Source organism: Grammomys surdaster, unplaced genomic scaffold, assembly GCF_004785775.1.
Source record: "Grammomys surdaster isolate TR1022 unplaced genomic scaffold, NIH_TR_1.0 66, whole genome shotgun sequence".
In the NCBI taxonomy this organism is placed as follows: domain Eukaryota; kingdom Metazoa; phylum Chordata; class Mammalia; order Rodentia; family Muridae; genus Grammomys; species Grammomys surdaster.
The window spans coordinates 2,804,906-2,828,779 of record NW_021604568.1 but is presented as its reverse complement, the minus strand read 5'-3'; the positions used below and the strand labels follow the sequence as shown (position 1 = coordinate 2,828,779).

General features: G+C 39.2%; 1 protein-coding gene across 3 annotated transcripts in view; it reads left to right on the top strand.

Moving 5' to 3' along the window:
• Hpse2 (heparanase 2 (inactive)) overlaps positions 1-23,874 on the top strand; it is a 593,647-nt gene that overhangs the window by 360,074 nt on the left and 209,699 nt on the right. For 2 of the 3 annotated variants that reach the window (XM_028773848.1, XM_028773840.1), the window contains one exon: positions 21,356-21,527. In XM_028773848.1, coding sequence (XP_028629681.1) covers positions 21,356-21,527 — 172 coding nt within the window. Of the gene's footprint in view, positions 1-7,779; positions 7,954-21,355; positions 21,528-23,874 lie in introns of all 3 variants that reach the window. The other variant, XM_028773832.1, reaches the window with a different exon arrangement.

Here is a 23,874-nt window from a genome sequence, read left to right as displayed (position 1 = left end):
AAGAATGTGAGACTCGGTATGAGCTGAGTGCTAAGGGAAGGAGAGCAGCGCTTTTAAAGTCTTAAATTATAATTAAGATATAATAACATCATTTCCTTCATTCTCCTCCCTCCTACCTGTCCTTAGGGCCCCCTCCCCCTCTCAAAAATCAATGGGCTGTTTTTCTTTTACAGTTATTGTTACATATGTGTGCACACATGTGCATACATATATAAACACAGCCTGCTGAATCCATTTACTTTTGCCTGTGTGTGTATGAAATCAGGGCTGACCACTTGAAGCTGGATGCCCAGTTAGGAGTCTCTTCCCTGGGAGAGACAAATTCTCCCTTTCTCAGCAATCCTTAGTTGCCTGTAGTACTTCGTCTAAGGGCGGGGCCCCATGAAACTTCCCCCCTCCCTGATAGCATGACTGTTTGCGTTGTCATCATCCAGGTCCTGTTGTTGGCAGTCATATTGTTGAAGTGCCATGGTTTAGCTTCCCTGTCACTTCTAGGAGCCACCATCTCCCAGCAGCCTCCCTGGTCCTCTGGCTCTACAGTCCCCCCCACCCTCCTCATTGTTCCAAGTTTTAGGCGTAGAAGTTGTTTAGTGGATAGATTGGTGAACAGCATTAAGTCATCCACCCATAGTTTCTTTGGCTATACTTTATCGATATGGACCCATGTGTGCCATAGCAGTGACCCACTGTGCCCAGGGATACAGAGGATTAGGGACAGTCTAATGATGCTGGCACATGTGCACACAACAGAGGATGTGTGAGATCCAGTATGGCTACCCTGACCACAAGAAGGGTGGCTCCTGTCAAGTGATGAAGTCTTCCTTAGATATTACTGAGGTTAACGCTGTTGGTAGAAATAGCCTCTGTGAGTAGCAGACCGACTGGGCAGTAGAAAAGATCCACACACTACATGAGGCAGAGTAGCTGGAAAAACCAGAGAGCCCCATGCTGTAGCCTTCATACCCAGTCTCAAAAGCAGTGTTTCTAGATGCTGTGTGGATGGATGTGAGGCAGGAACTGCATCCCAGGCCCTCTGTCATGACAGACTCGTGCCCCCACATACAACACCTTTTGTCTCATTAAAATTCTCTCAGCTTTGGTCCTGAAAGGAAAGATTTCTTCCGGTCAGCTGCTGTGAGCTATTTATGTACCTCCATTATGCTCAATCACTTCCTTAAATTCTATCACACAAAATCTCCAAGGTCCATCTTACACGATCTCCAGCCTTGCCTTAGCCGCCATTTCTCCAAGAAGCCCTAGCATGTTTTGTTAGGAAATGGTAAACCAAGATCTTGGTGTTAGGAATCTTCATTTTATGCTAGAAATCCATTGTTTCTAGAATAATTCTTACTATGTGTACATATTAAATATGTGTACATATTAAAATTTATATGTGTATATTAAGAAATAATATATAGAGAGATGCCTAGACATATATGTGCGTGTATTTATATAAATACATGTACTTACATAAATATGTATGTGTGTTTGGAATATTTACATTTTTAATAGATATTCCAGATTATTCTCTAGAATTACTATTGACGCCTTTAGAAACTTGTTTTAGGAGCACATTTTCTGAAAGTAGTATTGGCCTCTTCTCTACTGTCAGGGTCCCCTGTGACTCCCTCCTGTCATCCTTGAGATGGTTCCTAATGGGATCCAGGAGACCCACTGTACTCACAGGCACTCAGTGTTCCCTTTAATCTAGTTAAAATGATTGATGTGACAATTACTCTCCAGCCCTGAGTCTTCTGATAGTGCTGTCATTTTTTATTCACAGACATTTCCAAAATCTCATTCTCATCCAACAGCCTTGGTTAAATGCAGGCGTTTATGCTGAGTTCTTTCTACCCTAGTTAAGGTTTCATTGCCCTGACTAACCTAGAGACATTAAGTTCCACTTTAAAGCTATCCTCACCCTTTCAAAATGGCTATGTTCTTTTAGGCAGTTTTCAGACTTTTCTCTCTTAATTACTACAATTAAATGCCCCCCCCCCCCGTGGGTTGTACTTACCAAGCCAAATGGTTTCAAGTTTAACTGATGTAAATCTCTGAATGTCAGTAGGCAGAGTCTGTTCAGTGTGCCTCGCTCTGAGTTTTCGTTCACATTTTTCTCATTTTCTTACTTTTTCTACATTTAAAGCCTCTGTTAGATGACTGCCTAGGGCTCAGTGGCGTTGTTCACTCTAGACTGAAACTTAAAACAGTGAGTGTATGTTTGAATGCATTTAACAGTGTGAGCAGTAGACACGATCTACAGGAAATGAACAGGAGCGGTGATGGCTGAGGATGGAGAGCTGGGCACAAATAGTGAATGGCATCGACTGGTTCAAAATAACACCTGCTTTGTCAGGCGTTTATTAAGGTTTATTATGCACCCGATACTGAATTGATGCTAAAAGGGTAGAGCAAATGTTCCAGTCTGCCTTGAGAGAGAAAGGGAGAGTTGAACAATAAGCCTGATTCGCTAATTACTATAATAGAAAAAGAGCCAAGGCAGAACAGAGATGCAATGTCTCCGCTTGGCAAGTCAGAAATTCCCACACAGGAAACCATTGATCTTGCTATGACGAGTGAAGAAATGAGGTGAAAGGACATAGCAGACAGAGTCAACAAGCCTGTAATTATTTGGGGACATGAGAAATGTAGTTTATCAAAGAATGGTGGGATGTTCTAACAGAGCACAGATTTCATCAGCCTCCAGGATCTTAAACTCTGGGCCAAGTATAAGCATGTGCTTATTCTTTTTACCCATTCAGCTCACATCAGTGATCTGGTTTGGGCTCTCTCTCTCTCTGTGTGTGTGTGTGTGTGTCTATGTCTGTCTGTCTCTGTGCGTGTTTGTCTATGTCTGTCTGTCTTTCGTCTTTCTTGTCTGTATGTGTATCTATGTATGTGTCTATGTCTGTTGTCTATGTATATGTCTATACATGTGCCTGTGTATCTGTGGCAGGTGCTAGAGGTCCGAATGGTATATCTTCCTAAATTTTTCTACCATGTATTTTGAGACATATATTTCACTGAACCTAGAGCTCACCAATATAGCTAGACTGGCTGGCCAGTAAGCCTTAGGGATTCTCCCATCTCTGTCTTCTTTTTTTTTTCTTGGATATTTTATTTACATTTCAGATGTGATCCCCTTTCCCATCCCCCCCAGGAACCTCCCCCCTCCTCCTGATTCTATGAAGGTGGGCCCCCCACCCACCTGCCCAGTCCTACCTTCCCACCCACAAATTCCCCCACACTGGGGCATCCAGCCTTCATTGGACCAAGGACTTCCTCTCCCACTTATGCCCAACAGTGCCATCCTTCCCTACATATACAGCTGGAGCCATGGGTCCCTCCCTATGTGCTCCCAGGCTGGTGGTAGTTTATACCCTGGGAGCTCTGGTTGGTTGGTATTGTTGCTCTCCCCATGGGGCCACAAACCCTTTCAGCTCCTTCAGTCTTCTCTCTAACTCCTCCATTGGGAACCCCATGATCAACTCAATGGTTAGCTGTGAGTTTCCGCCTCTGTATATTTCAGGCTCTGGCAGATCTCTAAGGAGACAGCTATATCAGGCTCCTGTCAGCATGCACTTCCTGGCATCCACATCAGCATCTACCTTTGGTGACTACAAGGGATAGATACCCAGGTGGAGCAATCTTAAGACAGCCCCTCCTTCAGTTTCTGCCCCATGCTTTGTCTCCATATTTGCTCCCATGAGTATTTTGTTACTCCTTCTAAGAAGGACCAAAGCACCCACACTTTGGTCTTCCTTCTTCATGAGCTTCCATCTCTGCCTTCTTAGTGCAGGAATTATAGGTATATCCTTGCCCAGTGTTTTGGCTGAGTGCTGGCCTTCCAAATTCAAGCCCTCAGGCTCAAATGGTGAGCCCTTTACTGACTGGGAGTTTCCCTCAGCCCCTGCACCAGTGTTTTTAAAATGCAAGTTGGGCTGTGTTCCAGAGTCTAGTGTTTCCAGAGGCATTTGAGATGAAAGCCAAAGTTGTTACAATAGCCAGTGAGGCCCTTTGTTACCTGGTCCCGCTCCACTGTAACCTCACCTCATAATCCTTTTACTCATTCTGGAGCAGCCACACTGGCCCCTGCCCCTGCCCCTGCCCCTGCCCCTGCCCCTGCCCCTGCCCCTACCCCACCCCCACATTGGTCATACCTGGAATGTCCTTCCTTTGTCCTTCCTGTGGCTTTTGTGTTGGATTCCTTCTGTATTTACCCACTTGACTTGATACCCTTACCTTTCTCCCATGTCTACTCCTGTGTTGCTTTCTCAGTCATGACTGTGTAGAGTGGCACACCAGCAGGAGCTGCTCCTGGCTCCTCCCACTCCGTGACTTTTTCCAGCAGCCATGCTGAGTGTGTTTTGAACAAAGCAAGGGCTGTTGCCTGCTTTGCTCCTATCTAGAGAGAAATTGAGGGAAAGGCAGTTTCCTGGTACATAGTGCTAGGTGCTCAACACAACAGATATTGTTAAATAAGTATGTGTCCTATTCTGTTTTGACTGTTTATTGAATTGCTCTTTATCTGGTTTGTGTCTTAAGTGTGGAATCCTAAGACACATCAGAGAAATCATCAGTGATTTTTATCTCAGTGTGCATTCATGGATATTTATCTATCCATGCCCAGTGCATTCAATAAGACTGAAGAAATGGTGTTTTAACAAAAAGAGGTTGTATATCATCTTGAATTTAAGAAAATAAACTTCTTATACTTTTGATTTATTTTTCTAATAGTTCTGTTATTACCACAGAACTAGATTAAGTAAGTTGAGTCTAGTCTTTGCTCTCTATCAACATACTCTTTGAGTTTCCCATTCACCCTCAGTCTCAATGCCTGATGAACTCAGTGGCTTTCCCCACCACTGCCTCTCCCTCCACTGTTGCTGTGTTATAACAGCACAGTGGCCCTCCCCACCACTGCCCCTCCCTCCGCTGTTGCTGTGTTATAACAGCAGCACCGCGCATCACTTTTGCAACCCTCTTCTTTGTGGTTTTTAAAGACTGAACTTCCAGTTTTCATTCGCTTGGTTTTGGTTGTTTGTTTTATTTTGCTTTGCTTTGTTTTTGCTCTTCCTCTCTCCCTCCCCCTGCTCTGCCACTCCTTCTTTTGAATTTTTTATGTGTTGTGTGTAGACACAGAAATCTCAGGAACTTTCAGAGCACTGGCTCTCAGAGTCACATAAAAGATCTCCAAGCCTAGTGATGCTTGCTTACATCTTCCTCTTAAATCCACTACCTCTTCACTGACCTCTAAAAGAGTGCTCCTTAAAATTCTATTCTTGTGAAATTCAGGACACATTGTGCCACTAATCCACTCAGGAGGAGGAAGTAGAAAGTCAACTTTAAGTATCTACTTATTTGGATGGATCTCAAGGGGAAAATATTCCAAGGAAGATTTGTTTGCTAGGCATCTACTAAAATTCTCTGCACTCAAATACATGTATTTCTCTAATGCACTTTAAAGTGGAGTTCTTAAATTAGCAACAATTATTGTATGCGTCTCTCTTTGGCCTTTTTCATTCTTATATTTTCATTTCATTACATAGACTTTTATATAATATAAATTATTTGGGTTGTAAGACCTCTTCAAGACGACCGTAAGGCATAAATGGATGTGTGTGAGGTGATTAGCTTCTTTGAAGGATTCAGTGAGATACAGTGCTGGGCTTGAAGGGCTTCATGGAAGAAGCCAGAATTAAAACTGTCCTAAATAACGTTTTTCTTGAACTTTTAGCATTCTACTTCTCAACGTTTACCTCATTTAAAAACTCTAAACTCTAAAAAATCTCTTATTGGGTCTTTATCTTGAATTGATCTTTTTGTAGAGTATTTTTTCCTTACTTTGAACCATCAACCTATGAAATCTCAGATTGAAATGTTTTGTGTTTGATCTGTATTTACCTAATATACATGAAACACTGTTATGTGCACATAATCTGTCCCAGGAAAAGGTGAAGTAAAGGCAATCTATGTATCTAAAGTGACTATCATCCATTTACATTAAATTTTGATGCCTTCTATTATAACTTTATTTTATGGCAACTTTATGAATAAAACTAGCACTTATAAATGCATGTTATTGTGTGGCTGACAGAGTGTAAGGATTTTGGAAGAAGAAATGTTTTTCTGTAAACATCATTAACTTTCTGTGGCACATGTATTAAAGGACTTTACAATGGACCTCTGCTGATCCTCTGATGGTCAAACTACTGGGGGTCACCTGTGGTAATTTCCAGGTGTCAGGGACTCTCTTGATAAAATCATTTTCTCTAAAGCAAAGCATGATAGTGGAATCCCTCAATTGTGGGTGTGATCTGATAATTATTGCCAATGGTCTTACATGACGGTAGTATTTCATTAAAATATTTTTAATCTGGCCAATTTCTTAGCCTGTCTTATCAAGTTTCACCTTCCTCACAATGAGATACTGAAAAAAGTCTCAAGTTAAAACTGAAAAGTTTTTGAGCTTTTTCTTTGTAAAAGTTTCCTGTTGGATTTTCTTATACCTGCCCTGAGCAGACCTGGAGGTCCCACCACTAGTTCCCGTGAGTGAGCGCTGCTGAGTTGTGGGCAGGTTTCCTCCATGTTCCTTACATCAAATGTTTTGAATGAATTTCTTTTTTCCTCTAGTTTTTCTTTAAATTTTTGATTAAAATATAATCATATCATTTCCCCTTCCATCCCCTCCCTCCAACCCTGCCTCCCCTCCCCCAACCCCATGTCACGCCCATGCTCGCTTTCAAATTCAAGGCTTCTTTTTAAAAATTCTACTTGTTGGATGTCTATGGAGTGCATATATAAATGCCACTGGATCCATTTAATGCTGCTTGTGTTTATATTTTTAGGAGTCAACACTCAACTGGATAGCCATTTAGGGGCTCATTCCTGGAGAAGACAAATTTTCCTTCTCTTGGCAGCCGTGTCTTAGGGCTTATAGTACTTCCTGTGGGGTAGGGCCCTATGAACCTTTGGCCCATCCTTTGCCCAGTCACCATTCCATTCTTGATTTAGCAGCCATATTGTTAAGATCTAGCGGGTAGCTTCCCTGTCACATCTAGAAGACACGCAGCACACCTTCTGGTTTGAAAGCTGATTTAGGCTTACAAGAGTGCGGGAAATTGATGCTGGTGAGAAAGGGAAGATGATTGGCAGGGTGGAGAGAGTTAGAAACCAATGGGCACTGTGCTGATGGATGGGAGTGGGCATGGGAGCAGGCAAGGGCCGTAGTAAACAGACAGGAGGGCGGAAGGCAGGAGACAGTTGCTACCAAGTCACTGCTTTCTGTGGTTAGGCTGATAATGAACATAAGCAAAATGCTTACAGAATATCCATTCTCAAAAACAGTAGAAATGTGGACCAGAGTGAAATGCTGTGCGTGGAGCTTCTCAGACTGAACAACTAGTCTTTTGTGGCCTTAGACCTTGACATGTTTACTGTCAGTCAAGCACAAATACAACAGACTTTGAGTATTAGCACTTTTGATATTTGTTTTTTCAAAAATCTCTTTTAAACATCAGCCATTCTACCTGTTGTTTAACAAATAGAATGCCCTGTGAGCTAGGCTTGGTTTTCAATTTGCAATCTTTGTCTGAAATTCTGAGTGCTGTTTTCCCCAAACCACCTCCAAATGTATCCCACATCAGACGGTAAAGGTCTCTTTCAGAAGCTTGTCTGTCTATGCAGTTCCTTACTAGCAGAAAAAGGCTTTCTGTAGAAGCTAATATTTTCCTTTTGTTAAGATTTGAAAGTTATAAGCCTTTCTCTGCTTCTTCCCAGCCAGGTCTCTAGACAAACTTTATAACTTTGCTGATTGCTCTGGACTCCACCTGATATTTGCTCTAAATGCACTGCGTCGTAATCCCAATAACTCCTGGAACAGTTCTAGTGCCCTGAGCCTGTTGAAGTACAGTGCCAGCAAAAAGTACAACATTTCTTGGGAACTGGGTAATGGTAAGTAAGGCTGTCATTTCCTATGAATTGATAAAATAAAGGGAAAAGTAGTTGGCTTGGAATATAAACTCAGTCAGTTATTCTCTTTGGGGCCCTGGCCCAGAAAGCAATTGACATGCTTGGCCACTGAGTTGCCTGCTGTCTTAATCAGGGTTTCTCTTACTGTGGTGAAACACCATTACCAAAAGAAACATGGGATGAAGGGATTTATTTGTCTTACATATCCCAAATTGTACTCTACTGAGGGAAGTCAAGATAGGAACTCAAGTAGGGCGGGAACCTCGAAGCAGGAGCTGATAGAGAGGCCACGGAGGGGTACTGCTTACTGATTTGCTCCTCATGGCTTGCTCAACTTGCTTTTTTATAGAACCCAGGTGCCAACAGCTCAGGAGTGGCCTTACCCACAGTGGGCTGGACCCTTCACCCTCAGTAACTAATAAAATTTGTCACAGGTCTGCCTACAGCATGATCTTTTGGAGGCATTTTCTCAATAGAGTTTTCTTCCTCTCAGATGATTTTATCTGTCAAATTGACACAAAACTCAGCAACACAACTGTCAATATGGTATAAGACCAAAATAGTTAAGGACAGTAGGTTAAGTTAATTCACACCACATAGTTCTCTCTGGATATGTATGGTGGAAATGCTAAACACACATACACACACACACACACACACACACACACACACACAGAGAGAGAGAGAGAGAGAGAGAGAGAGAGAGAGAGAGAGAGAGAGAGAGAACAATATGCTAATCAAAAACTAACAGCTTGATGTTAAAGCACATAAAACCTGAGCTTTATTGTGCAGTGCATAGTTTAGGGAACATTGGTCTTGAAAGATGATCCTTATAAAATAGCTCACTGGGCCTTTGCCAGACAGATTCTTGGAGCACCGTATGTACTGCACAGGTGCACTTGCTCATATTTATTGCATTCTGGAATTTGAAGCTTTCTTAACAAGAAGGCAAAGAGAAGGAACAAATAAGAAGACATTCTATATATTTTAGCTGCATCCGTCAATGGAACCCGACTTTCATCTTCTTTCTTCTTCTATTCTCTCTTCATTCCTGGGATAGAGGAAATTTGAAAAGAATTGTGGTATAAAGTAATAGAAACTTTACTAAACCAGAAGATAAATGGTTTAAGGATAAAGGATAAAACGCCTTTGGTCTAGCTTTGCTATTTTTTTAATATATTATGCTTCATAACTAAAATTCAACTAGTTACAGATAAGCTGAAACATCAGCACTTAGTCATAGGTGATTGATGGGAATTCTGTTTCAGAGTTTTGAGATCTTGGAGTGTGAGGGTTTCTTCAGCTAAAATAAATTTTCATTTGGTATAAGTGGAGGAGTTTAGTAACAAGACCGAGTGGGGAATGAGGAATGTCCATCTCTCTGTACAGTTACCTAGTAAGAGCTGCCCCTCCCATCTGTTCTCTCCTTACAACTGTCCCACACCATTCAGAACTGGAGCAAAGTACACTCAAAGAGTGGTATGACTTGGCCGCAAAGCATGATTCTCACTATCATCCTTTTAGGTGCTTCTTCAGGGCTTACCAAGAGTAAAGGATCATTTGAAAGAAGGTGAAAGGCATATTGGGATGGAAAACAACCTGTAGACAGAGTACAAAAGCATAGAACCAAAGTCATGGACTTAACATTTTAACAAGGCAGAAAGTGCAGGTTGGCTTATGATCACTCAGTGGGTCAGCTGGACTCTCAACCCTGGAAAGTTTTCTGTCTCCTTCCTTTTCCTCTTTTACGTGTTTTCTTTTTAATTCCCAGACCTTTCAAGTACATTTCCACTTAGACACAAACCCTTCCAAGCAGGGCGTGATACTTTTCAGTTGGCAGAGAGTGAACTGTATTGCTGCACATCAGCTGTGATCCTTTTGCTATTCTTTGAAATTTTCATATACTCATTTAAAATATTTCTGTTGTTTGAGAGTTTTACTCCCATTTCTCTGACCTTCCCACGTCAGTTTATCCATCAGGGGGTTCCAGAAGATGTAATTGGGCATAGGAGTGGGCACGTCCTATATCAGAGCCTTATCTGACAAGATATCAGTACGCTTTGTTCCTACTTTTCTGTGTTGTGTATGTGTCTCTTCCCTGCATGTTCGCCATTCTGCCTGGATTTGTTTCTCCTGTTTTCTTTCCATTTCTTTTCTATGACCTCATCTTTTTGGATGTAATGAATGACAGGGAATCTGGCCAATCCTCATCACCCATTCTTTAACCTGCCCAGTTCCTCTTTACATGAACAAGCCCAGTGTTGAAGCCAAAGTAGGCAATTATTCTGTTTTTGAGAGTGGTTGGATTTCAGGTAACTAAATCTACTTTTTAATTTCTCCTTCAAATAGAAGAATAATGAGTGTTACACCTCAGCAAAGCAAGGCCTAGCTAACAGCAAGAGGCAGCAAGTGAGAATGTTTAGGACTCAAAGGTCTAAGAAACAAGGCTTTCCTGACACAAGATTTGTAATGATTTCACTCCATGGCCATGGTGAGATGTTAAGTATCCATAATTTGTAAACATTGTAATTGATTAATAGTAGGTAATAATTATAATGTGCTGTATTTGTATTAATCATTAGTAGATTGGAAGTAAAGAATAATAGAGAATCCTGAAGCTGGGATCCAAACTGGGAAAATACATAAGAATTTCAATTCAAGTCTGCCCTATGGAAGTTGTGTTCTTTGGAAAACTGTATTTAACAATAAAAACTACTATAAAATAATGCACTACTTTAAATTGATTGACCACTATACTACAGTTTGAGTTACAAATGTATTATAGAAATGCTTATTTTCATAAACTAGAAAAATCTTCTGTAGTCAGTTATTAAATCAGTGTCATGTATTTGTATCCACACATGGCCCATATAGGATCACTTGGTCCCTTCTGATTTTAGCTCTATAGTTCAGTTCCTTAGAGTCTATTGAGTCATTTGATAAAACAAAAATTTTGCCTTTAGGAAACTTAGCCTTTTAAAGATGATCGCTATTATCATACTAGCTACCCAACTTTCTTCATTTGCTTGCTAAACATTCACTTAGCTTTTAGTAATTGTAAAACAATATTTATATTTATTTACTTTGTATGTCTGTATATATGATAGCTTTGCAAAATCCAAACACAAGTTGAACCACAATTTTTAAGCATATTGCCAGTCATTTATGAGTATAAATCATAGCTTGGAGAAGTGTTTCAGAGGATACAGTTTGATGTTCAGGTAGGAGCAGTTGGGGAAACAGAAGGAGGAGGGAAAATGCAAACCTATAGTTACATGTGCCTGTTTTTCTCCTTGCCCACTTTGAATCTGCATCTCAGTGACGCCCTGTCCCTGAGGCCGTATACATTCCCACACACATACATGCACACATAAACCCGGTCCTCGTTCACTCTCATGTTTGCTATTTATTGAGCACATACTATGCAAAACATAATGCAAACATGAGCGAGAAATGAAAGAATGTCCATGAGCTCCATGGTGATTAGTCTTGATTGGATGGGAAGTGCCTAGAAGATTAGGCACTTCTAACTGTCTGCATTTCCAGAAATGGGAACTATGTGGAGGAGGCACTGCCTGAATGTCCCTGAAGAATGGGGACTGAGAATAGAAGCAAAGGAGAAACGCTTTGCCAGCACACACTCTTGTTATCACCGTCTTCTCCTCCATGTCAGCCCCAAAGTAAAGCAGTTGGTCAGTTGTATACTGAAACCCTTAGTCAAAACCAATCTCTCTTCCCTTCAAATTGTTTCTCCAAGGTATTTGTCAATGATAGAAATTCCAACATACACACACATACTCATGCACACACACATGCACACATTCAGGCACACACACGTACACACATACATATTCATGCGCACACATGTGCATATGCACACATGTAAGACTGGCACCAAGAAGTAAGATTGCTAATAAAAATTACTGGCTGGAAATATGTCTCAGCAGCATTTGTTAATGGGTTTGGCAATGATTTCAGACGTACACTGGAGAAACCATAGAATGATCTACCCAGAGCCTGATGGGTAATTCTGGTGGAAGCACTGAACACCAAACAGCTCACAGGACTGTGGATAGTAAAGTCTATAAGTGTGGAGTTTCACATTGGAACAAGAAATCTATTGAGAATTGTATTGAAAGCTACTTACATTATATTGTGGCAGAGAAACTATATATTTTTATGCATTCCCATACACTTTGTAAAAGGCTTAGATTGAAGGTGATGGTAGTCTTAGGTTAAAGGCTTAGATTAAAGGTAATCTAGCAAGGGAAATTTTATTGTAGCCAGCCCTAAATGCAGGCTATCAGAAGTTTGGTGGTTGTCTTTGTGTCTATTATAAAAATTGGGAGAAGAATAAGAGAATAGAAAAATTTAAAGAACTTTCCATTTTGGCAAAACAAACATGCTCAAATTTGGGGCTAAGGAGGGTGTGGACAGTCGAAGATGTCAGTCTTATTTTTTTAAAAAAGTAATAACATAATTTGCATCAGAACAATAAATAAAAGATACCTTGAGTGTCTCTGGGAAGCGGCCAGCCCCACCCACTGTAGAAAGATATAAAGTAATTTGAAATATTTTGCTTGGAGGAGAGAGTTTGGGCTGTGCTGTCATCACAGAGCCTCCTGAGAAGTGTTTCTACACAACCAACCACTTAGCTGCTCACGCTGCTGAAACCAAGGCCCAGGAGGGCCAGGCAACTGCTTGAGCTACTAGCACACCTTGTTGTCCTGCTCGAGTTTTAGGTAAACAAAACACTAGAGTTACAAGGCTGGTGGGGACTTTCACCCAGATTTCAGATCCAAGTCTGGAAGGCAGGCCCATGTATAGAAGAATAGAATCCATACAGATGGTCCCCAAAAGAGAGAGCAGAGCATGAGCTATGAGGGTGAAGCAGAAGGTGTGTGGAGATAATGGAATTGGCAATGCTAGGGACATGGGCCATTTGCTGAGGAAATCCACAGGCAACAAGAAGCAGCTTGGGAGAGTCAGGTGGGCTGGAATTGACAAGGTAGCAGGGTTTGCAATTGCCAAAGCCCTTTGGAGCTCACATCACACCACCATGTGATGCAGATGCTGGACACAGATCCACATTTATAAAGTTTGCTCTACTGGATTTCAGTCTTACATGGTTCCATCCCTTCCTGTATGCTTAGTCTTTCCTTTTGAATTGACAGTATTTACTCTGTGCTACTGTATATCTTCAATTTCATTTTATTTCAATTATATTTTATTAAAGATTACAATAAAAATAACTTGCATCAATAAAACTCTATTTTGACTCTCAGTAAAAACTTTGGACTTGAACTTTTGAACTGTTAGAATTGTTGAGAGTTTGGTAAAGGACTCATGTATTTTCAGAGTGAATATACAAAATCAAGAATGTGTAGTCTCCAGAAGTTTATTACCCAAAACTAAAGGTAGGATAAACTTCAAAAGCTATTACTCATTACCACTATAGCTAAAGGGCCTTGAAAGTTGTTAAACTAACATATAATACGGATTAAAAATATAAATGTACAAAATTACTGATAAATTAAGTCATTTTCATATATCTTAAAGCACTTTACAATATTTATAGACAAGTGGCTTCAATGACATATCAATGGTTTCTCTAATTGTGGCTCCCAAGCAAAACAAAACACAGTACAGCCTTTTTTACTTATCATATTGAATATGTGCCAGCGGGTGAGAATTTACAAGACATGAGGCCAAATTCTGAATCTTATTAAAAAGACTTTAAGCCATGATTGTGATTAAGGGGCATCTTAGGAACAGCAAAACCACACACAGTGTAAGTGGAAAAGCCATTTTAAAGATGAGAATGTGAACATGGAGCAGGCAGAGTGTCTAAGGTGATAGCTTAACTCACTGGGCCCCTGTAATTACAGATGCATAATCTTGTCCTTGCTCCTATATAATACAAAGAGTACACCTCAATAAAGATTATAGACTTTAGTGCCAAAATACTGTATCAATATTGGTTTATCAACTATAACAATATACCAAACCTAGAGAAGACATCTATAATGAGAAACTGAGTATGTGTTTGTATGTGTGCATTCCTGTGTGTGGTGTGGGTATATGCCTATAGTAAGGAACACCAATTATTCAGATCTCTTTGTACTATACAAGCAGCTCTCTATAACACTAGCATTGTTCTAAATACAAAACTGACATACACTAAAAACAACAGATTTTGAACCATGATGAAAGCAAGCACCTTAGAAAGATGGTGTAATTTTTAGTGTTAGTTTCACTTTGTGTTAAAAACAACACTAGAAACAGTTGAAAGAATATTGTTAAACAAGAACTGACAGAGACACATCTGAAAAAAAAGACATACAAATGGCCAGTAAGCACAAGAAAGCAGGTTTATCATCACTAGCCACTGTAGAAAAGTAAACCAGTATGTCACCAGTTAGCAGTAGGTTTTTCTCGTGCAACCCTTATTAAGCTAAGGAAGTTTCTATTCCGTTTGTTGGGAGGATTTATCATTTGTCAGATGCTGTCTTGTGTTTGCACATATTGATGTTGTACTTGCATTGTCTAATCCATCAAAACAATAGTTTATATTTGTTGGGTGGCTACTAAATCAACCTTGCATTCCTGGCATGAGGCCCACTTGGTCAGTGTTTGGCTTTTTTGTATATACTGTTGAAATTGATTTGTACATATTTTGTGGAGAATTGTTGCATCTATGTTTATGAGGAATATTCATCTGAAGATTTCTCTTAATGTCTCTGTGTACCGGTTGGTAACGGAAACATGGGCCTCATAAATGAATTGTGAAGCACACTCCCTTCCTCCATTTCTGGAAGACATGAAGAATTGGTATTTCTCTCAGTGCTTACCGAATCTAGACTTCTTTGAGAAAAGGTTGGGTTTTGTTTTAATTCCTAGTTCAATGCCTTTCCTTTTTATATGTTTATTTGGAATTTTTCCTTTCTCTGAGTCTGGCACTTTGTTTATTTTGTGAAACAGAGTCTGTCACTGAGGCTAGCCTCAAGCTTGCTATGTAACTCAGCTGTCCTTGAACTCATAATTCTCCTTCCTCAGCCTTCTAAATGCTGGGGTTACAGGCATCAGCTATCAGACTAAGCTAAGTCAATTTTAATACTGTATGTCTTTCTTGAATTTGCTTAATCAACTCATTGTCTAACCATTTCCCTAAAGGAAAACTTAGTATTCTTTTGACAGTTTAGCCATTTGACTTCCTTTATGGTCTTTCTTTATTAATCCTATTATTCAATGACATTTTTCTTTTCTTCCTTAGTCAGTCTACTAAAGAAGTGTCAGTCAACTTTTTCATTTGTTGATTTTTCTCATTTTAATTGCTTCTTTTTAATTTTTTCTTTTTAGAGATTATGATAGAATTACATTTTTTGCCTCTTCCTTTTGCTTCCTCCATGTCCCCCCATAGATACCTATTTTTGCTCTCTTTCATATTCATGGCCTCTTTTTGATTCATTCATTGTTGTGACATGCATATATGTATATTTATATACATACATATTCCTAAACACAACCTTCTTGGTCTGTATAATGTCACTTTATGTATGTTTTCAGGCCTGATCATTTGATATTGTAAAACCAATTGACATGCTCTTCCCTGGAGAAGACTATTTCTCCCACTCAGCATGGCTTAGTTGCCTGTTCTCCTTTTGTTTAGGGTTGAAGCCTCCTGACTCTCCGTGTCTACTTTGGCATGCCCTTGTTCAGCTCATGTTTAGATAGTCATGTTACTGAGATTCTGTGTGTGTCTGTGTGTGTCTCTCTGTGTGTGTGCACGTGTGTGCATGTGTGTGTGTGTGTCTGTGTTTAAAAACTAGAGCATATTAGGTGTCATCCTCTATTTCTGACCATCTTACTTCCTCGAGGTTCAGGAACAAGCAATCTCTCAGATGTATTTGCATTCACTCTGGGATACTGGGCACAGACATGCACAATTTATAAGTATGAACAGCTTAAAAGCATGTGCAGTTTGTATGCGCGCTCAACCATGGCTTCTTACATAGGTGGTAAGGATTTAAACTCGTCTTCGTGATTGCTGAGTGTTCTTACTCACTTGGGCATCGTCCCAGTCCCTTCTTCATCTCTCTTTACCTACAATTTTAAAAAATTTACACAAATACTCTGAGCCTTTTTTTCTCTCTTTCACCTCCTCCCAGATCCTGACTAACCACTCAGCTTCATGTCGAGGACTATCTAGTCTCAGGTTCTTCACCAGATTGGCAGTGGACCTCATTCTATGAGATAGAACTCATACCAGTTTTCATTTATTAAGAAGAATTTTAGGTTGTGGATTTAAGATCATTTTTGTTTCTAATATAGGCAGGAGTCTCAGGCTAAAATTCCCCCCTAAGCATTGTTTATGCTGTATCCTATATATTCTTTTATATTTTCATTTTGCTCTTTTCTAAATACCTTTATTTCTAAGTTTTCTCTTCATTGGCCTATTCATTTTTCATTTTTCTAGTTCCTTAATATTTGTAGATTTTTATATTTCAACTATTTAATTAAAGTATAATCCTGTTGATAGGGAATATACATTGTATTATTTAAATTATGTTTAAATAATGAGGTTTATGTAAGCCCTAACATTTCTCTATTTAGAATGTTGTTCTGTGTGCCCTAACCCTAACCCTAACCCTAACCCTAACCCATAACCCATAACCCTTAACCCTTAACCCTTAACCCTGACCCTAACCCTAACCCAAACTCTGACCCTAACCCTAACCCTAATATAAAATATATCCTACTATCGATAGGTGGAATGCTGTGTCTATCAGCCAGTCCAAATTTACTTCTACTGTTACTTGAATCTTCTACCCAACTTCTTGAACTGTGTGTCTTGACCTGACATCGAGCTGTGTAGCTGAATGTGGGGATAAGAAAAACTTATCAACAAAAAGTTTCTGGATGTTCAATGACTAAAAATTAATTCACAATTATCCCAGTCTCATTCATCATAATATACTCTAACAACAGAGAATTTAAGGGGAGACATTTTAGGCTTATAACCCATTATTTCAGTGAAGTCAAGCAGGGGCATGAATGAGCTATCCTCAGTCAAAAACAGAGAGAATGTGTGCAGGCTACTCCCCTTCTTACTCTCTCCACTCTGACATAGACCAGGACTCAAACCCTAAAAGTACTGCTACCATGATGAGCTGGATCTTCCCACATCAATTTACATTAACAAGGCCACCCCTAACATGCATGCCCACAGGCCTAGGGGGTTCTAGATAGTCTCAAGTTGACAGTTAAAACCAACATCGCAAAAATCCTATCTGCAGAATCCGGAGTGTTTCTGGTAGCACTCCACTGTGTTGTGTCACATGACTGGGTTCTGGACACACACTGCACATGCTTTGTGCTGTACTTGCCTTTCTGCTAGGCAACCTGAATGCTGCCTGTCACACCTCAGCTCAGATGAGAGCAGTGTTTATTATACATTTCCTCTGAAATGCACTTTCAGCTCTTACAGATATAATAATCATGGAAAATAAAGACTTACAACATTTTTGTGACATCATTCCTCAGAATGTAAGGGTCAAATAAATATTATCTCCAGATTGGATTGTGTTAAAAGCTGGTACTTCAGTTGTTGACTTGTGTTTTAATGTTAAAAATTATTAAGTTAATTTTGGGTTGGGCTTAGAACAGAATTTTCAATAATTTGATGAAATGGCCTGAAACATACTTCTGACATTTTATACTTTTATTTAAATAGAAAGGGTGTTCTAAATATTGATGATTATAATTAAAGTATCAATAAATTCTGAAAACATTGAAGATACTTAGACCCTTCAGGGTGAAACATTGATCCGATATTTGACATTTATTTGTTTGTTTGTTTGTATGTATGCATGTGTGTATGTATGTATGTATGTGCCTATGTATTTGTTTGTATATATGTTTATGTGTGTGGATGCTCTACCAGCATGTATGTCAATATACCATGCAAGTGTAATGCCCATGGGAGACAGAGAGGGTATCATGTACCCTGGGGCTAGAGTTAACAACCCTCTGGTTCTGGGATTGAATCCCGATCCTCTTAAAGAGCAGCCAGTGATCTTAACCTCTGAGCCATCCTCTAGCCTCCAAGGTTTAATTCTTTATGTAAAATGAAAATATTCATATATCTCTTTTGTATGTAATTTTCTTTTATCTTTAGTAACTGGTAACCCTTTTGTGTACCAAATTATTAAAGTTATCATTCTAAAAATAGATGTATTTATTGTATCTATTTCGTATGTGTAAGAATTTTGTGGCATATATATGTGCATGGAGGTCAGAGAAGGCATGATATATCCTGAAACTGTTAAAGATAGATGTCAGCTGCTGCATGGGTATTGGGGACCAAATTCAAGTTCTTTCTCTGCAAGAGCAGCTAGCCAGTGCTCTTAAACACAGAGCCCCTAAAATTAATCTCTTTAGTATTATCAGTAACTGTTTGATTATACAGATATACATCAGGTCACATAAACTTTGTGATGAGTTGACTTGTCACCATCCATTTCAGGCAGTACTAAACTGTAGATTAGCACAGTATAGTCCTCATAGAATTTTTTAGTACATCATCCCTCTTTCTTCTCCCCTCTAGCATTACCGGTAAAACTCAGTTATATTATATTTGTTTTCCTCCATGTAATGAGTCATTTCAGACCAAGAATTTTCATTTGATTTCTTATGTTTTTTTATATCCTTATTCAATAAGTCAGTAACACATTTACTATTAATTCTTTTATTCTTTTTAGCTCTCTGAACATAGTTATAATTTTGAAGTTCTTAGGTGCCAAATAATCTAATGTTTAAGGCTTCAAAGGGACTGTTTTTATTGACTGCTCTTTTCCTGTCTTGAAAATGGTAGCACTTTGCAATTTTCCTTTCATATCTCATCTCATGATTTTGTTATTGAAAGTAATGCATTTTAGGTGCTATGTTAGAGGAGCACAGAGTTCTTAGCTATCCATCCCAGAGGCTGAGTCCATTTCTTTTTGTTTGGCTTTTTAGTTACCAGGATTAATGCTCTAGTCTACCACGTTTGCCTCAAGTAGTTACTGACATCTCCAATTAAAATACTCAATCCTTTAGAAGCAAAAGAGGTAACTCAGTAGTTAAATGTACTGTCTGTTCTTCCAGAGTTCAACTCCTAGCACCCAGAGTGGCGCATAACCATGTGTAACTCCACTTCTAAGGACATCTGACACCCTCTTCTGGCCTCTGAGGGCAGTGTATGCACATAGTACGTACACATACATGGAACAAAGCACCCATACATATTAAATATTTTTTAAATTAATCCTTCAGAGGTATTTTTAAGATCAATTACCTTGGGATTTCCTTTGCATTGATATAAATTAATGATGAGCCAATAGTTGATCAGATTGTGTTTCTTAACTTGACAGTAAGGTCAGGCCAGTAGATATGCTGATGAAGGGAACACAGGAAATACTTGGGTAGTAGCATGCCTTCTTGTGTCTTCCCTATGAGAACACTAGGGCTGATATTCACGTGTGAGTCCACAGACAACTAAAGCTCTCTAAAGTTACTTCTAAACCTATGCAGCCTTCAAGATTAAAGGGTGGGTAAGAGAGATTATGAATCCTCACTGTGGCTGTCCTGTTTCCCCATGTGAACCTGATAATCTATGTCCTGTCCCTACCAGAGTCACAGCTTCAAACTGTCAGAGATAATGGCTTGGAGGATCTCTAGTTGGCTTCCTTCAGCTCTAAAGAGCTGATGCTTTTTTTATTCACATGGGAACTTCAGATATTTTAATGTACATTTTCAATTACCGAAAGCATCCTAGGTAGGTAATATGGAAAACATTAACACTTGAAATTGGCATGAAGAGATAATTAGTATGGTTAATGCATTCACATTGTGTTGGTGCCTACGCACAGTGGGTGAGCCAAGATTTTCAGTGTTGATCAACAATGAATTCATTTTAAAATATATAAGTAATGAATGAATAGAACAATTGAATATAATGAATAATAGTAAAAAAAAAATAGAATCTTTTTTATGACTCCAAATGATTGAGAGACCTGTTTAAAATAAGCCAGTTCTGACTCAAACTCAAATGTTTAATTTTAAGATTTTCCATTTGGAAACCTTAATTCATATACAGAACCGTGAGTGAAAAATTCTGTTCTAAGATTTAAAATTCTTAATATAAAGAGACCTTCATATGCCGTTCCAAAACTTGAAAGAAGAAACTTGCACATGTGTGACATTATTCAAGACACTGTTTTGTGAAAAGACTTTGCAAAAACAACAACAACAAAACCGCTTTCATTCCTTGACAAGGTACCCGATTCAGAGTCCACCACCTTGACAATACACCAGACTCAGACCTCACTCCCCCAACACACCTCAGCATGAAGGCAGTCCACACCAGGTACAGAAGGTTGCAAACCACACTCGGCTCCCTTTAGTGCTCACTCTGATGAATGGCACACACAGAAGCCATGCTGCCCATCTCTCAGAGTGGCCTTCGCTGCCAGCACAGCTGAAATCTGGAGGCTTGCCGCCTTCACATTGTCGAGCTGATGCTTTTTATACCAGGACTTTTCATATCTTTCTAGTATAAACTTAGGCAAAGCAGTTTTTCTTAAAGTTATTTTCTCAGCTTTGTTACCAATGGACATCAAGGGTGTTCCTCCTAATTTTCTGTGCAATAGTATTTATGAAGGCAACCCTTGTTACCCTTTGTATTAGTTTCCTAGGCTTTGCAATAACAAATTACTATGGCTTAAAACAAAAGAAAAAACCTTCTCTTACTGTTTACGAAGCCAGAAATCTGAAATCAAAACGTCAGCACAGTTGGTTTCTGCTGGAAGCTCTGAAGGAAGATCTATTCCATTCCTTTCCTAGCTTTTGGGGGCTGCCAGAATTCCTTAGCATAGCAGCCTCTCTCTGGGCTCTGTGTTTATCACCACATAGCATTTTTCCCTGTGTCTGTGGATCTGAGAATCCTTTTCCTTTGTGTTACAAACACAGTAGTTATTAGATGTAAGACCACCCTTATCCTGACTACATATTAACATTACATCGTCAATGACTCTGATTCCAAATAAGGTCACATTCTGAAGTTCTGGTACACAAGTGTTGGGAGACTCTATTCTGCAAAGTGTCCCATTCATTACCAAGTATCATTTGAAAATAAGTATTGTCTCTTTTGTGAATCAAGTGATGTTTTATGAAGATAGGTTTGGAAATGAATGGATCAGCAAGTTACCATTACTAACATGACTGTTTCTGTGTTCCTTAAGATAACTTCTATCCTCCTTTTGTTATTTTATTCATGCTAGTAAGAAAAGGGCTGGCAGAACCTTGGTTCTTTTCATTCTGACTTATATGTCTGTTTTTAATCTAGAGCCAAATAACTATCGGAGCATCCATGGCCGGGCAGTAAATGGTAGCCAGTTGGGAAAGGATTACATCCAGCTGAAGAGCCTGCTACAACCCATCCGGATTTACTCCAGAGCCAGTCTGTATGGCCCCAATATTGGACGGCCCAGGAAGAACGTCATTGCCCTCCTAGATGGGTAGGCCAGATTACTTAGCTGTCTTACAGCATTGCTCATGAAATGTAATGGAATGAAGTATTTTTATTTATTCTGGTTATTTTTAGGATTAAGAAGAAAGGAAAAGCTTTCTCATTATGGTTTACTCCTAAACAGAAATTCTTCAACAAACAGTAGAACTCATTGAGGGCTTCTAGAATTGGGAGAAAGGGGAGGCCTTTCTTAGATTCTGGGTGGGTGACTTGGGCAAGGTGCATTATTTGTAAAAGTATCATTTAATATAGGATTTTATTGAATTGTTTTATATTTTGAAAATGTTGAAATACAAATTAAAGGAGAACCAAAGTAATGCTTCAGTAGCAGACATTCTACAGAATTATTATCACTTGCTTAATTTCGACTCATCTAACAAGCATCTTTTGTGCATTGATGCAAAGCATAATGTTAAATGTTCTCTAACTCAGTTCTGGCAGTGGTCCAGCCTCAAAGTGAAGAATGGATGCGTACATACAGATTGGGTCTAGCTACACAGGGTTGGAAGACATTTTTGCCAATAAATAAAATAATTAGAATTAAAGAGAACCACAGTAGATAGAGCAAGGAAGGCTTAAAGGCTTTGTGTGTGTGTGTAGTCTCTCTCTCTCTCTCTCTCTCTCTCTCTCTCTCTCTCTCTCTCTCTGTGTGTGTGTGTGTGTGTGTGTGTGTGTGTGTGTGTGTTGAATCAAGGCTCAAGTCAAAGTTTAACTAAAGCAAGAATAAGAACAGTGAGGTTGGGAGAGCCCCATGTTATGTGTACCATTTACCCAGAGTCCAGAATAGGAATAGTTATTCCTATAGTTCAGTTTGAATAAGATAGTTTCCAATGAAGTGTGTAGACCAAGCAGTTAAATAAATGTCATGCAAGCATAAACAGAGATGAAAAGAAAGAAAAATAGTGTTTCCTGAATGGCTGTGTGTCTCGATGGCTCATGGGACTTGTTTCTTTTCTGATGACTTCATCTTCGTTTGAGCTTGTGAACACAGCATACTTTACTGAATATCTGGAGAAAGCATGGGGATTTATATGGTAACCGCATCAGCAAGTGGAGTTTAGTATTAGCCAGTTTCTCTATAGACGTCACTAAATTTTTATTTAAACTACCTTCCTTAACCTCATCTTCTTTCCCTTTCGCCTTTTAGTTACCAGTAGCAATTTGCTTCCTTTTCTTTTGAAATGTCATGGCGTTAGTCCTTGCTCATCAGTGAGGGGCTTCCTTCTTCAGACTCTCACTGAACTTTGAAATTGCTCTCAGCATGTGTGTGATGAGGAGGAAGACAGAGGTTGCTTTCATTTTTTCCTGTTATACTTAATATATAAAGATCCATCATAGAGCACTTAATCATATTTCACAGATCATTAAGAAAACCTAATCACTCTATCCTTTAAGTATATATCATTATTATCTCAAAGTATTCCTTTTCTTTAATGATTTGATTAATGTGTTCCCATATAGCACACAGTGTCATGGGATTTTATCAATCATTTATTCATAAAGATGTTTCTTCATCAACAACTAAGCTTTAAGTAACATGGTAGGAACTAAGAATAATAATAAACAAAACATACACATTCTTTGCCTTCGTGGGATATTCGTTAAGTTAGGAGAGACACACATTAATCAGAAGCATAACAGCAGGACAATATGGAGAAGCCGTGCATGGCTATATTCATAACTGTAAGTGCTGAGCTTAATTGAATTAGAGAGATCATGGAAACATTCCGTTACAAGGTATAATGTAAAGACTGAGTTGTTGACTCCACATGAGAAGTAAACAGCATCGTGGTTACTTTTGTTTAGGTAGTTTTAGAATGAAAAACATGAACAAAGACCCTGAAGATGAAGACTGGCTAGGCTGGCTACAGTGTCAGAATAGAAAGGAAGAGGTGTGTTCTCTCAGGCCCTGCAGGTGTAAGGAAGGACTTGCTGTTCTAATTGCATGCAGGATAACAGAGGATACTTTAAGCTGGAGAAGAAAGTTATTTATTGTATGAAAAGGATGTTGTTTATACTCTGGGAAATAGAACAAAAACAGAAAAATCCATGAGAAGATTGCTGCAGTAATACAGAGGGGAAACAATGGGGGCTTGAAGTTGAGTGGTGACTGTTGGCAGTAAACTGTAAAATGTGGTAGTTTGCTGGGAATGCATACAAGGATGTGGTGCAGATAGTGGGTTAAGTGGACAGTGTCATTTCTGAAATGAGAAGACAGGAATCCTTCTAACTAGTTCTGGGAATAAAACCGCGACTTTGATTTCCATCCTCTGAAACTAAACATAGATGTCAAAAGTATCATTCAATAGATGAACAAGGTCAGGCTCTCTGCTAGA